The sequence below is a fragment of the Numida meleagris genome, chromosome 5, assembly GCF_002078875.1.
Source record: "Numida meleagris isolate 19003 breed g44 Domestic line chromosome 5, NumMel1.0, whole genome shotgun sequence".
In the NCBI taxonomy this organism is placed as follows: Eukaryota; Metazoa; Chordata; class Aves; order Galliformes; family Numididae; genus Numida; species Numida meleagris.
Window position 1 is genome coordinate 1,421,657 of NC_034413.1, and position 16,684 is coordinate 1,438,340.

Sequence of the window (16,684 nt, forward strand, 5' to 3'; positions counted from 1 at the left end):
GAGACCTTGGAAAAGCTTTTTTTTTTTTTTAATACTACTGAGCTCCACCTTTAGAAGAAGGATTTTCATTATTTTTGTTTAAAAATTTCACGTGGCAATGGGGAAGTTACAAAAAACCACTGCTGAGCACAAGTGGTGCCTTTCCCATCCTTGTCCCAGCAGTGCTCTCCTGGGGCTGAAGCCCACCGCCTGCTATTGCAGCACGCACCTTATGAAGGCAGTTACTCAGCTTGCACATCAGTTTGCTGCACGTAAACACCTTGCTCCTCCCCATACTGTACTCTGACACACGTGGGGTTTTTATTTCTAGCACAGGTTTCGAATGAACAACCAAGAAGCAGATCTCCATCCAACAGACCAACTCTTGGCATCCTCTCACGGCACAGGACGAGACCAGCTCCGTGCCAGGTAACCACACTGCAGCCCACCCACTGGAGTGCCCTTCCAGTCCCCAGCCATGGGGTGCTTCATTCCCTACAGCACACGGTTCAGGGTATTATTCTGCCAAAGACGTTATCCATTTTGCCATTTAGTGACAGAATCCATGAAGCCGTATTATTGTTTTAAGTCTCCTTTCACCCTTTCCCTCCATCAAAATCTTATATTCTCAGAGTGAATAATCTTTGCAACAGCCCACCGAGGGAGCAGAGCGGGACTGAATACAAACACGCCAGGAAGCTGCAGCGAGGAGAGAACAGGGGTCACGATGTGATTAGGGAAATTTAACAAAACAAAGGATCGCTGCGCCAGAGCCCATGTTTTCCTGCATCACAGGCATTATTATTTTGATTCATACGTTTCAACTGAAGCAAACACCAAAAGCAATTTGTGTAATAATGCGACAAAGTTAAAGCACAGTAAGCAAACCGTAGGAAATCCGTCACTGGAGAGCACAGTATCAAACAGGTTTATCCCAAGGAACAAAAGCAAGAGGTGAGGAGAACAATGAAACAGCAAGAATGCATCAAATGTATACGAGCGGGAAAGCAAAGGGAGGGCAAAGAGCCAGACACATTGCACATGACATAAGTAAATAAATCAAAGGAAGTGAGATTAAAACCCGAATTAACTGGAGGAGGGGGAAAGCTATAGCACCTGCATGGAGGTGTCCACCCCATGGAGATTAATATCACACAGTCTATGAAGAGTCTGATTTGTGGTGGCTGCGAAGGGAAAGTAAGACAAAGATTCACATCTCACAGCCAGAGAATTAAAAACAACAACCAACAATCAGGGTCACTATTCCCTGGTTTTCAAACTGCAGCACCCACCTGAGAACACAACAGGATCACTTGAAGTAGCACACCGTAATTTTGATTTACATTACAATAAAATGGCATTGTAGTTTTGTTTTAAATCATCTTTAAATGATGAAATTGTTCAAAAACTGGGTTTTTTCCACATCTGATTTACAAAGTTTTAATGCCTTTCTAGCACATTTCAGTTCAGTTCTGCTTTTCAAATCTGTCTGTAGTTACTACGAAAGCAAAACAGCAAACCTTTAGTTCCACTTTTTTTTTTATTTTTGTTTTGACTCCGCACACAGTAACTTGAAGCTTCAGATAAATATCAGCCATTCTTCAGCTGGGTATTTGGAGAAGTATCAATATCACAAAGTCTCCAAATGCAAATCGCGCTCCCTTCAAGACCGCGAGCAACACAGTCTTATTGTAAATGCGAACAGCAGGAGCACGGCAAACTTTAATACGCTGCGGTGTTTTCCAAAGCATTTAGGGAAGGCTGTGATGTTGTCTGTAGAACCCTTCTGTCGCTCAGACCTCCAGCGTGAGGGTGGAATGGGCCGTGGGTAAGGCAACGCCAAGGCACGATGCTTGGAAGACCTTCCCATCTGGCATCCATAACTAAGAACGTGCAGAAAGATGTGACAGTGACTTGCAGCAACTTACTGATAAAAACTAACAGTGGCGATGGTTGCACTGCTTAATAACATTTGGAAGTTCTGGCTTTTCTGTGAATTCTTTTTTTTTCCCAACTTACCCCTGTTGGTGCCACAGAATGCAAGCAAACAAGTCGATTCTGAAACACGGCAAAAGCTATCTATCTACTTTCCAATGAGCTGGAGAAGAGTTCAGAAACAAAGTCTGGGCTGGCACTATGCACTGCATTGAGCAGGTTACTGACAGAGCAGGAGGCTGATGTAAGAAAAGGCAGCACAGCCACGCAACATCACCCAGTGGCACAAGTCAGACTGAGACCTTTGTAGAGCAACACACAGTGCTCAGCCTCTCTAAGGAGCTTTTCTCTCCAGGGTAAGACCTTCTCCAGCGGGCAGACATGCGCACACAATGCTGAGGTGCATCACCTTACAACTGCTGCACTCATCTGTTTTTAAACCAGCTGCTTTTTGGCTTTAAAAATCACATTAATAAAAACAAACAAACAGCTTAAGCTTGACATGATGGGACCTCACACTGGCAAGATGACAGCATCATCAAGAAGGCTTGAATGTGGGCAGATGAAACTGCTGACTTCCAGTAATTTTGTATGAAACAAGTTCTATGTCACTAAAGTAATAGTAAAAACAGTTGAGAGAATAATGGTATGGAAAAATATAAAAACTGCCAATCCTCCTTTCCCTCAGGTTTTCCAACCACCTGCTGGCAAACCGCATTAGATGGGTTTTCTATTTTTATTAGAAAACCCCTGTGAGAAATAAGTTAAATAAAATCAAGGTATTCTCCACGTTTTCTACAGCATTTATTGATTGTGGTATTCTCATGCTAAGAAGTTGCACGTGTGCTCCTGCAACTTATTTGCCCCCTCTGCGCCTACAACGCAGCGGAGGAGCGCGATGCACAGAGCAGCGAGTAACGGGCTGGAAGTTTCAATTTTAGGTATGCGAGACCACAAAATTAATGAGCGTCTTTGGAGTAATAACTCGTAGACTTCACAGAGAACCAGGGAAGATTATAAATGCTCTGACCTAGAAGTAGTAGTAGAGAATTCACTATTCAGTACTGAGGAACAATTTCTAAGTGAATAAAGTCCGGCATGCAATCTGACTGCTTTCTGTTGACAGATGGCAGAGAAGTGTCTTCCCCATTCTCTCTCATTAAAATAATTATGGCAATGTATGTTAGTCTCTCTTCAAGTCTGGCATTTTTGCAGCACATACAGGGGCATCATCATTGTAGGAATAAGGTTAAATAATAATGGAAACACATTTCTGGCATGCAAAGGGCATTTGATATTAAACTTACCTGCTTCCAGAAATAACAGCGGGGAGAAATTTGTTAGCTCAGAGTAAACGAAATGATTTCACTTATTTTAACAGGAGGTTAATTAGAGTTCTCTGCTAACTTGAGAAACGCGCACCAAAACCAGGTCAAGCCGCAGCCACGCTGATGAGCCTTCGCGTTACGCAACTCCTCCAGCACTGGGCTCGTTTCTCATTTTTACCTTTGCAGCCAATTGCTCCCTGTAAAACTGCAAATCAGATCCAGTCCAGTGTGAAACTTCCTCCACAGCTGTCAAATAATAAAGCCTATGCAACTATGGGGAGAAAAATTTAGGCTACTCGAGACCATGTAAAAATATTCCACGTTCAAGCGCATCCCCTGCATGGGCAGCACCTCGGCGCCTGCTGCACGAGGGTACGCAGGGCACGGGGATGCACGCAGCGCTGGCCTAGTTATGCCCAGCTGCTAATTACTGCAGTGGGTAGTTAGCGCGGCGACACAAGTTAATTACCATCACGTACCAGGGTTTCCACGTCCCTGCTGTAACGTGTGACATTAACACCGCGTGATGTCATGGCTGCACCAGAATTATCCGGTGTCAGCACTGTACACGCCGCTGTTTCTCACGGCTGTTCTCCCCAATATGATTCACTTTCATTATTTATGAGACTTGTCTCACTAACCCTCAGCAACGGTTCCAAATAATGATAGGAATCTGTCAGTGTAGGATTGTATTTCTCAAAACAATAACCACAGTTCCTGGAAATGTCAATATGTCAATTGAGGGTAACACATCTCTCAATAAACCAATATTTTGTAAAAACAAAACAAAATCTTGGAAAAAAAAATAAAAAGCACAGAAAACAGAAATTTGAGCTGCGCTGAACTCTTCTACAACGTCGGGCAGAAAAATTCATCCTTCCTGCCAGACGGTGGAGACAGAAAAACACACGTGTAGTTCCCAATGACAGATCTTGGGGCACTCAATATTTAGTAGTTAACGTTCCTGAAGCGCCACGTGAGAGGAAGCGAGGGCCTTGCAGGAGTCAAAGAGCTCACACTACAGCAGACGTCCAAATGGAGCTCGCCCATACCAGGCACAGATGAGGAAAGAGGAGCTGTGTTTGAGAATTTTCTTGAAAAAAATGGAAGTTGTAATTGGTATTATTACAGATGGCCACTCAAGTAGCATTAAAAATAGGGGTTTTTTTTAGAACCATGTTGGTATAAACTTGTGCAGAACAGTGATATCTGCAGGGAAGCCAGCAGGAATTTCACCTCTCTGCTTTAGATTAAGCTTTCCAATGCAACAGGAGAAAAATTGTGCTAAGTCAAAGTCCTCAGAAGTTCCATCCTAAGCCCAAGGACTGAGCAATGAATGTGACACTGCGTGTGAAGGTGGACTCGCACGTACCTGCATTTGAACACAAGCCAACCAGAGTAATGGTGATGATCAATCCCTTCCATCAGTTACAGCTAATAGCAGCTTTCCTTTACATTTCCATCCAAAAATCCTCTCTCACATTCTCACAGAGACCAGTGCTAATTAATATTTTTGAAGTGAACTAACCAGTTCTGAAAAGATTTCTCTACAATTGCCACAAACAACAGTCATGACTAAATACTCATCTACGGAAGCGATACTTCGGTATTTAACTGCTATAACAGAAACCCTAAAAAGCAGTGAAGCCACATCACTTTTTAGATGACATGTTTTTAAAAGGCCTTATCCCATCTGGGGTTTTACTATCCTGGTTTTCCTTTATGGACAAACACTGTAGAAGAACAGTTTCCCTAAATCACAAAACTCAGTGATTCATTGCTTTTAACCAAGAGTCAGGAAAGAAACTAAAGGTATTTCAAATAGTTAAACGATCAGGAAATTTAGATAGGATTTCTCCCTTCTGAAATGCACAGATGCTGAGATTTCTTGTACCAGGAGCATAAACACAAACTCACACACAAGAATAATCAAAAGAAAGCAAAAGCAAGCTCTAAATCATTGAAGGTCAACAGGAAACTGTATTAATTTGCTAGTGGAATGCTCAAATAAAAAGCAGAACTGTTCTAAAACACAGTATGAGGAATATTAAAGGCACTAAAATTTCTGTTCCCCATTGCAAGACTCATGTCTGCGTGCTGGGAATAGGGAAAATACACCATATCTATTTTGGAGAGTATAAATTTATCTGAACAGCAATAAATTCCTACCCATGACATACACTACAAATAATTACACAACCGACTTCCCTAGCAAATCATCTCGAATTTAATCTTTCCAAACTCAAAGGCTGTCGTATCTGGCTAATACAGCACATCATTTTCCACCACTTGCATGTGACTTGGTCTGCTGTGACACATTTATTTCTGACTTTTCCAGAAAATTCCAATTTTTAGAATTCGCAGGGTAAAGACGATCAAAACTGAGATTTGGCTTAAGAGAAAATTAAATAAGTATACCAGCTGCACGGGATAACATGCAGCATGTAATCTTAACAAACAGTAGGTAAAAGTGGTAATTAAACAGCTTATAGATTTTAAAATGAATAATCTGTACTTATCAAGAAGCATTATTTAGTTAAGTAAATACAATGGAGTAATAGCACAACACTGCAAGAAGAACATCTGCTGCAAACAGCACCAGAGCTACAACCTCAGAGATTTGCTAAGCTAGAGCAGAATCACAGAACCACAGAATGGTTTGGGTTGGAAGGGACCTCTAGTCCCAACCCCATGGTATTGGCAGGGACACCTCCTGCTAACCAGGTTGCACAATGAGCAGAGTCTCTCCAAGAAAACAGCAGAAACTTGAGCTCCCGAGAACAGTGGCAGCTGGACCCACCTGCATGTGTTGTGCTCAGAGCAGATCTGCTGTCTTTCTCCATCCCCAGCCATGCAAGCCTCTGATGATAAGGTGACAATAATAACTGGATGATTTCCCAGCAATCAATCTTTACTACGCAGCCATGAGAGCCATCCACATTGTCTCCTTCAGAGGTAGCTTGAGAAATTAAAGGCTATCAACAAGCAGAAGGTGAGATACGAAACACGACTGAAAAAGCTAAGCCCCATTGTCTGGCACAGAAAGCCCCAAGGAGCCAAGAACCTGAAAGCAGCAAGTGTTCTTCTCATCTTGAAGAACAGATGCGAAGCACAGTGCGTCTTCACTGCATCTCCCATTGAGAACAGGACAATGAGTTTCTCCTCTGTAAGGGGTATCTCTGACATCACTGTTTCAAAGAAACCACCTCATGCTTTCAGAAGGACAAATCCCAACCCATTACTTTGTCCTCATAACAAATGATTAGAGAACTTAGAAAAACAAAGTGCCCCCAGTGATCTGTTAGAGATCCACAAGAAACCTATGCCATCAAGTCCCTTCACTTGCACAGCAGAAGCAAACACTCATTGTGAAACAAAACCAACTTTGGGTTCTCTCTCTGTTGTGGCCCTCCGGGGTCTGTCCTTCCTTCTGTCTGCTCCTTCTGTCTACTGAATGCAGTTTTCTTCCTTTACTGATCACAGTTACCCTCACCCGTTGCACGTCCCAGTAGATATTCTTCCTCTTCTTTCCCATCTTTATGTTTACATCTTCCCTGCTGCTGCCTGTCCATGCACTGTACACTCTTTTACATCACAATTTTGCCCTCTGTTTTTGTAGCAGTACCTCATAGCGACACAATTACTATGTGCCATGTCACCTCCTCCATTTTAAAGCATTCTACAGCTGTTGCTCTAAAGTCTTCTTCTCCCTTTACAACAGAGCAATTGTCTGGGTTCACCATTGTCACTGTTGAGAACAGAGGAAGGAGCAGATCACTTCCACCAGCAGATCTTTCACCTGGCCTCCCATTTGCTTTTATTTAACATCTCCACCTACTGACAAAATTGCATTCCTTCCCTCTTCGTGGTCAACCCACCCAGGAAGGGCTGGCAGCTGGCAGCCTGGATTTGGGCCGCACCATGAACGCTACCCAGCCTCGCTTTTCACCATCTCCATTACACGGAGCTGTTCATTTTTGCACAGCTAACCACACTTGTATTTCTCAAACGCTATAAACATACTCAGCCACATACAACGATTATCACAAGGCACTGAATGTAAGGCAACAGTGTGGATTTGTATTTTCTTAGTTCCACGGTAAATGAATGATACAGTTCGCTATGGAAGTACTCTGGATTTCCTAAATCAATCTGCTTTATGAAAACGAAACCTTTTATTGACATCTCATCATAAAACAAACTTTCCCCACGCCACTGTTTGAGCCAAGCAGGACTGCCCAGGACTCCCTGCTCCGGTTCCTCCTGTTTCCAGCCACACACAACAGTGCACCAGTGACAGGAACCGTATTTATCGTGCTAACAAACGCACCCCCCCCCCCAGATGTGAGAATTAATCTCCCTCCTGCACACGCTATCTTACACAGCTACATACACACAGAGCGCGTCGAGTTTAAACATCAGCTGGCACACCTATCAATCCACAGCAAACTTATCATAAAGCAATCATAGCTTAATTAAAGCCACAGAGAGGTCAATATGTTCATATGCAAGACGATTCAGTATGATGTCACTTGGGTACAATCAATTAAAATGCACAGTGTATTTTTTAAATGGGAAAACCTGAGCAGGGAGCCTGTTGTCTACCCAAAGGTTTTCCTACGCTTTAAAAGCTTCATTTAAATATTTCCCCCTTATTTATATGCACAAAAGTAATAGTTATATCAGATATTCATAGGTGATTTAGATGATTGATACCAATTTCTCTTCATAATACGACCGGCAAATAAAAAACACAGCGGTTCTAATATAAAAAAATAACATGTGACAAGGTTTCCTAAAACATTTCTGTTTTGGACCTCACAAGCTAAATTGCTTTTGCTGGCCCCTTCCACCTCTCAGCATGGTTGACAGACAAATTGATCGAAACATCGGAAAATAATACGCTTGCAAAATTTCTCTGGGTGAGTTTTCACTCTTTTGAATTTTTCATACAAGAACAAAATGAAAGATTGCCTCCTTGATTTTTCCTCCATTACGCGTCCCCATCTTATGTACTACAGGAACATACAATGCTTCAAATAGCAGCAATACATTGTAAACAAAATGTATAACATTTTTCATAGAACACCCAAGCCGTACGAAGTTAAAAGACTGGGTAGCAGGCATCTTTGCCCTGCAGATTATGTTGTTCAATTATAATGAATTCATACATTTGAAGTTGCCTTAGGGCCTCTCATTAGACTTAGGGGTGTTTATTACAGGAAATATTGCTTGTATCATTTAAGAAGCAAGAAGGCTGGATGATTTGATTAGAAATGTTGACAGTTGAGGTGTGTAAAAAATATGTCATTCACCCGCATTTTCCCCCCCACTTTAATATTAGGATCCTTCATTTTTTATGAATTCTTTAACCCGTTCTTCCCTCCCCACAAAGCCAGGCCTTTCGCAGCAGAGCCCACCGCTCGGTGCTGCGCATCCCTCACCGGGAGCTGCTATTCCGGCAGCAGCCGTGCCGCGCTCTACCTGGCAACCAGAGCTCCTGCCCCGTGCACGCATGCGTGCAAGCAGAGCCAGGCTGCTGCCCCCAGCAGCTCCCTCCTCCTGCACAGCTGCTGTGGTGACGGTGGGCACGGGGCAGCCAAGGCGCAACCTCGCACGTCCGGATTTGCACCTTGTGATGTTTAACCACATTGCTTTTACTCGATATTTTATCAGGTTTCCTATAGATAGCTCATCAGTTCGGGGTTCAAATCCATCGAGTCCCGAACACGACGTTGAATTTAAGCAGCGCTGATTAAGGGGTGAAGCAGAAAGCTCTGGAGAAAGAACTGCATTCTTTGTTGACTTCCTGTTACGTTGGACACAATAAATAAATCCACGTTATTACTGTTGAAGGCAAATTCTACTTTTAACTCCTCTACCACAAAAACTGGCCTCTAACTACGCTTTAGATTATCTTTAATTTGGAGAATAATGATTGGCACCCCATCTGACAGCCCCAGTCCCAGCACCCCGGTCGCTGTGGGCAGCTAGCAGTAAGCTTCACCCCAGCTGCAGTTCACCCACTGCTTGGTTACTCTGTGGTTTTCCAGTGCGATTCCCTACTCTGCCCCCAAAACCAAAAGCACAGGCTCTTAAAATCTGTTTCTAAAATAATGCAGCAAAAAGCTTTAAGTCATTGTGAGTACTGACAACACAGCTCCTGTTCTGGTTCTTGCATTATTACGCATACTTGGTCCAGCTTGAATGGGGCTTCCATTCTCTAAGTTATCTTTAACCAGAGAAATTTAAGTGGACTTTGAGAAATTTATGTATCTTACAGAACACATGACTCCAACAACGAAAACTCTTAGACCTTTCACACTTCAGACTACAGCACAGCACCACTTAACAAAGAATGGAAAAAAAATAAAGCAACTAAGAATAAAGGATTTGCATTTTTTCCATTGGAAATATTTTCCCTACGCTGAGGCAGCGCGTAAAGGAGGATACGTATTTAAATTAAACCTTAGTGATCGCACTGATAGGGACATCCACGTTAACAGTGTTAAAGAAACATCAACGGTGTCAGAAGTAATTAGGCCGACATATGATGTATAATAATAATCTTGGAAAAAACTCTGCCATGACTTGTCAGTAACTGCTCTCTCCTCTGAGGACCTGCTATTTGCCACCTCATCCTCTCTACAAAATATCACAGGAGGTTACTACCTCGCAGCCAAAGTTTCATTTTCCTACAGCAGGACAACAAAAACCAGACCTAACACCAACTCCAGCACGGCGTTTGCATTTATTTTGGTTTAGTTTATGGTATTTATTAAAGAGGCGCTAGCTGTAAACACGCACGCAATAACTGAATAGAGAACAGTTACAACCAGAATGCCTTTATCCCCTAACATCTACCGATAAAATTAAATTAACCAAGCGCCAAAATAAGCTTAAGATGAAACCTCCATTTCCAGTGATTATTTGATATTCAGCTGTAGAGAAAGGCCAGACGTTGGCTTCCTAAGGGCACACACAGCAGAGCTCCACGGTGCAGGCATCCCACAGCACCCATTCCGGAGCTCTGTCCCAGCAGCACTGCACCCTGCTGGGAGCACCCATCGATGCACCCCAGGCCATGTGGATGGACACCGTGCTCCTGCCAATCCCACACCAAGCACTCCAGCCCTGGTTCAGTTCCAACCCTAGGTGTGACTTCACGCCGCTTGCCCTGCAGTGCAGTTAATAACAGCGCGTTCAGCTCATCCAGTATTTTTACCCTCTCCTCCGTGACAATAACTATGTTTTCATTCCATTTGTATGCGGCATCAGCAACAAATCAGCTTTGCATTTACGACACAGAATCAATGCGGAGCACTTCAGAATTTGCTAATCTGCATTCAGAGATGCTTATGTCTCTTAAAATGCTTAACTACGTACGTTAGGGTGCTTAAACTGCAAGCTGCCCACTATCTTCAAATATCTAGAAAACTAACAGTAGCATTCTTAAGTTAGGAGTGACAAATACTAGAAAACCTCCACAATTTGGCTTCCATATCTCTGAATTGGTATTTCAGTGACAGATGTTTGTTGCAGCAAAAACCTCTGTCAGAACAAAATTAGGTGATCTATCATTTTAAGATATGGTCTTCATATACTGTTTACTCGAAGATATCACTTGCCTCAAGCCAATTTTGACCAAGAACATTTTGTGATATGGAAGTGATTTGTATATCATCATTTTTGTGATAAATGTAGCTCTTGAACACAAAATAACCTACTATTCCACAGTATTACAGTTAAAACTCCTTCACCAGTAAATCTGTACTACTGCTTTTATTACTACAAAGATACTGTATCTAGACTCCAATGCATTTCCCATTTTTATTCACTGAATAGGGTTGCCTGTTTTCTTGGCTTCAGATGAGGGCGTTCAGAGCTCCCCCCCCCCAGTTTTACATCAGAGATGCTCCTCAGTTTTGAGGGGTGCAGGAGGCCCCACTGCACCCACCACCACACAAACCTCCATTTTTGTTTCCACAAATGGAAAACACCATACAAAAATACAGTACAAAAAGCCTTCAGAAACAACAAGAGGCAAGGACTGCCCTAATTGCTCCGCAACCTGTCCCCTCCCAAACAAGCAATTCTGTTCCATGACCACTAGTTTAGAAGCAACACCCCTCTCTGATAATCTAAAGCCTCTGTTTCTTGGGTGACTGGAATAATCCACTTCACTTCCTGACCTTTTGCAAGCAGGAGGAGGGGTGAAAACAGAGACATGATGCCATCAGCCAAGCACAAAGGACAGAGAATGCCATAAAATACAAGAGTTGGACAAACCACAGGTGAAGGTGGAGGAAGGAACGAGAGGGACATCCCAAGAGGCCAAATAAACACAAAATGCACATATCAATTGACCTGAGCAAATCATCCTAAATGGTAGAGTCAAGGATCTTCCACCACCTACTTAAAATTGGACACCTCTTTAGAGACCAGTGGTTAGCAGGAACGTGTGCCAAGCAGAAAATTAATTACGTCCATAAATTAAAACATTACAAATATTCAGTGAGTTATAAGCTCCAGGCATTACTAGCCTTGAGTTAATCTAAAACAAAGTTCTAGAGATAAGGGGCTCTAGTTTCAGCTTCTTCACAAAGTAACAACTGACCTAAAAGAGATCGGACCCGGAGAGCAACACCACCTTGCAGCAGTCCCTCAGCTGCTGGGTTGGAAGTTGGCCTGCTCAGAGCTGGCAGCAGGAGGAAAATGAAGTCAAGATGTGACTCCACTCAGCGCCCACCATTTCAGTGGTGCTAGCCCATTTGTTCCCTGAGTTAAAGTGGTCTAATTAGCTCAGAAATACAGGCGTAGAAAAACACTGGCATTTGACAGAAGCATTGCACGCAGGTCAGGAATGCTCTGCAACAGCACAAAGGTATCACAGAAATGGTTAGAGTTGGAAGGGACCTCTGAAGGCTGTCTGGCCTCATCCCCTGCAATGCACAGGGACACCCACAGCTCCACCAGGTGCTCAGAGCCTGTCCCCCCACCTGAGCTGTCTGCACAGGCCACCACCACCTCCTCTCTGGGCAGCCTGAGCAGTGCCTCACCACAGTCACCATAAAGCATTTTTTTCCTTAAACCCAGACTAAATCTCTCCTCTTTCAGTTTGAAAACATTTCCCCTCCTCCTATCACAACAGAACCTGATAAAGACTCTGTCCCCTTCTTTCTTATAGCCCCCCTGTAGATACGAAAGGCCGCTATCACGTCTCCTCAGAGTTCTCCTGCAACACACAGTGAAGAGGTACCGATATTTTCCTACCCTATGGGACTGAGCTGGGCCAAGAGGCAGAATGGCTCCACTGCTTTCCTCACAGCTCAAACCCCACCACTCCACAGGCACTTTCCTTCCAGGACAGCACTTGCTGCAGGCTGCATGCATCCTCCTGGCCTCAGAGAGCTGTCCCCATGCCACCACGTCACAGCTGGCTCCACTTGAACAGACTTGCCGCAGTCCCTAAACCAAACTGTGCACAGCCACTGGAATAAATTGTGTTAAGGATTTTTTTTTTTCCCCTGCTAGAAATGAAAACATAGCGAAAGCCCTTACTAAAGGGCAGAATCAGTTAATGCCACAAAAGTTCCTTACCAGTGCATAAGGACTGTACAGCACAACCTCAGTCCAGGAGTTTCTGCTCCTGCTCAGCTCCACACACTCATCTTGTGCCCACACATCTGTAACGGACCCCACCAAACATTTGCTCTCTTTGTCCACTGATTACCAGAATGGGGAAACTCAGGGCTGTGATGCTGCAAGGCACTATTCCTGGAGTAAAACTAAACTGTGTTATCCAGGGGAAGACCTCAGTAGAAGGCAAGCATTTTACAGGGGGATGGTGGGAACAGAACCACCTGGCTCAGAAAGTCCAAGAACAGCAGTAGGGCTCAGAGGTGCATGAAGAGAACTTCCGAGAACCACGAGCACCGTGGCCTTTGTTTGTTACACAGGCTGAGATGTAAAACAGCACAGACCCAGCCACACAGCTAAACATAGGACACGGCAGCTTATTAAGAAGCTATGCTTCAACAAGCATTAATTTTACCAAGTGGATAACAAGTTCTCAAACGAGCAGCCTTTATAGCAGGACTCCTGCACGGAGCTTTGTGCTGTTCGACAACAAGTGCCCAGCTTGGCGCTCAGTAGAGGAAAACAGGGTTGTTTTCCAAATGACATCCTGCAATAACATGGAGATGAGCTCAACTGCAAGTCTGTGCTATCTGTGATCACTTAGAAAGAGCAGTGCTTTGCCAGGACGGCATCAGCTTCTGCACTGCACATGGGGTCATCCAGGAAGAGGCACTGCTAGAGAACCATGACCAGTTTTGCCTATTTCTACCACTAATTCCAGCACACTGACATACCTTGTATACTCCTAACAGTACAAAGTAGAGCAGTCAATGGAATACTTCAAATTAAAAAAACAACTATTTCTATACATGGGGGAAATAGTCTTAGAAACAAGGACTCTGCTTCAGCTTGAAGGCCTCCCCCGTTCAGGGTTTGCAACAAATACACTGTGTGAGGATTTTTATCATCTCACGAGTGCTCATGCAACACGCTCAGATTTTGCTTGAGTTTCTCAAGTTAGAAGAAAAATGTGTGTATTGCATTCTCTGATCTTTTCCATTATTCAGATCGATACGCACAAGTCCTCACAAAAGGGAACCCTCATTTACAGCTGCTTCAGAACTTAAATGAGAAAAACCTTCAGCACGTTACTACACAGCCTGGAACGAAGCACAAAAATGACAAATTTTCAACTTAAATATCAAAGCGAGTGTTAAAGGCACGAAAGAAAGCCTCAATATTTAAACGGAGAAATAAAGTTTGAATCGTTACTTCCGGGGAGAAGAGTTCTGTCACAAGCATCTAACAAACAGCAATTATTTCCCTTTGCCACTACATCAAAAAAACAAGACACCACCATTTGGCCTACAGCAACGTAACCACTGAAAGGAATTTCTTCTCGGGTTCAATTTGCATGATAAACTGTTGTTAACAGATACCATCTGTTTTTAAATTTAGTAAAAGGGCCCATATTATACAGCTCATTACAAATATTACTAACTCTTAGACAATGACTCTTGTAAAGTGTATATTGTAGCTAATGAAGTAGAAAGCTTAAACAACAAATCATTTACAACTTTTCGTACAATAGTTCTAATGGAAGGAGTTTATAATCATAGGAAAATGTAATCACTTATGTTAAGCAATCCATGGTCCTAGTCAATGTAGCACAAACAGCCATTATGCAAAATTATGACATTAAAGGGAAAAAGACTATTGCAGACTTCGCATTTTACAGTACACGCTACACAAGCTAATAACTTTGAAAGAATTAATCAGGTGAGATCCCTCACTTCCAAAACAGTACGTTCCATCAGATGCGAGAAGTGGGCTGAACCCGGACTGAGATTTGCTGTCCTGAATTAGACCTGACACCAGCAACAAAGGGGATTCCGTAATGGACATCAGGTCTTACAACACGGCGCGTTAATGGGCATCATGGTGGACATCACCTGTCAGGAACAGTCACAATAAAGACGTTCTACCGACGCGTGTTCCACCAGGCCCATATTTAATAATTTATATAATTTGTATTAACTTTAAAATTGCTATCGCTGTGGTGGACAAAGACAAAATACAAACACTACAACGCAATAATTTCGCACAAGAATATGTTACGCACTGCAATTAAAACTGTTCGTTTCATACAAGAGCAATCGCTCAAGATTTATAGAGATGAATGAATGTGAAACAAAGCTGCACATTTAAACAACACAATAAGAAAAAAATAAGTACTTTATAAATCACATTAATACCAGTGTTTGCTATTAACCCACTTATATCTTATAAACGTGTTTTTAAATCTAATTCCTGTAACAATATTAGCTCCTATAAAATGAACAAAGTTTTAAAGTAATGACATTATGTCTTAAAAAAAACAACACTATTTTTTCTGTGCTTTGTATCAAGAAATAGCGATGTTACAGTACTAAAAATGGTCATTGTGCATTCATTCAAATAATCCTTGTTTTTATACAGAGAATTAAGCACCGCTTCCTGAACCATTATAGTGTAAGGTCTGCGGGTATTGGTCAAGAATATCCTACGCTATCCTATCAGGATGATTAATGAAGGCACCTTTTTCACAGAATGTCAGACTCTGCCTTTTTAACAACTGACCTTTCATAGAATACTACTGAACTCATAATTCCACTTTTGTTCAGTTTCTTATTAGTGGAGTTAAAATTAATACTTATGGGAATGATGGCCAAGGTGATGCACAGTAAATCTTATGGCACATCAACCTTCTACACCGACTACCAAAGGAATAGTACCTGCATTTGTCTCGTTCAATAGCATAAGTATTCTAGTAAAACTCTGTGTCCTTTTAAAAGACAAATTAGGTCAATATTCAACCTTCTTTCAAGTACAATGCTGTACATATAGAGGAAGACTCGCAAAGTTCAGCTATCCCGATGAAACAGTGGACGCCTACTGTACATCAAGGGATTTTCAGTCCTGCTGCACTGCTGGAAACTTTCAGGAAGGTGCAGATGACCCATGGCACACACACACCAACCCATGACTCACGGCTGTCACAGAGGACACCATAACAGCCCGATGTGGGGAGCTGCCCTGCACCTCCTTGCCCAAAGGCTGCATCTTCCAGGTGTGGAGGAACAGCCCTGTAATTTGCCACCGTGGAGATCTGAAAAGTCAGTGATGATGCGAGGATAAGCGCATTTTGGGAACCTCCACACTGAGCTGAACAAAGGGCCCTTATTTCTCCGAGGTACTTAAAACCCAACCAGCTGTTCGCAGTCTTCCAGGGGAAGGGAACAACTGGGCAACGTTACATTAGCTGCTAATTTACTACCACCTTAAACCAGCAAAAAATTGAAGCTGACCGAGCAGATGCCAGGCAGCATGGCATGACAACCCCAGCACAGGGCACCACGCACAGCCACGCTCCCAGGAGGATGAGATTACTGCTGCTGGATGCAGCCGGCCCGGCCTGCTCCACAGAGCCATGCCAGCTCCCTCCAGGCCGCTCTGCCCCAGTGCCCCACCATGGCTCCTCCAGGCCATCAGCACAACAGCAGCCACAACACTAACAGCTTCTGCATCCTCAAGAGATTAACATAAAAGGGAACTGGGAGAGAATGACCGCGATCTCCACCCACTGCTGCTGACACCATTTTGAGGCCTGTGATACACGACAGCCACACTACGCTGGTCAAGCTGGGAAGCGCATTTGCAGCAGTAGAGCCCCAGAACCAAGCACCACACTGGGCTCACAGGCAACGCTGGCTGGATTAGGATTATTGCATTTTAGGAACAACTTTTCTTCAACTGTAAAAATGCAAAAATTGTTTAACTTTCAGGGCTCAGGTGCCGTTTCTGTAGCACAGTGTGCCCCCTCA

General features: G+C 43.2%; 1 protein-coding gene across 8 annotated transcripts in view; it reads right to left on the reverse strand.

The window, feature by feature from the left end:
• The window catches only part of MGMT (O-6-methylguanine-DNA methyltransferase), a 173,864-nt gene that overhangs the window by 121,993 nt on the left and 35,187 nt on the right, over positions 1–16,684 (reverse strand). The window contains exon 4 of one of the 8 annotated variants that reach the window (XM_021397714.1): positions 8,377–9,051. The exons of the other annotated variants lie outside the window; for them this stretch is intronic. Within the exon in view, the coding sequence (XP_021253389.1) occupies positions 8,583–9,051 (469 nt within the window). The 3' untranslated portion in view covers positions 8,377–8,582. Of the gene's footprint in view, positions 1–8,376; positions 9,052–16,684 lie in introns of those variants that run through there. 8 annotated transcript variants of the gene reach the window in all.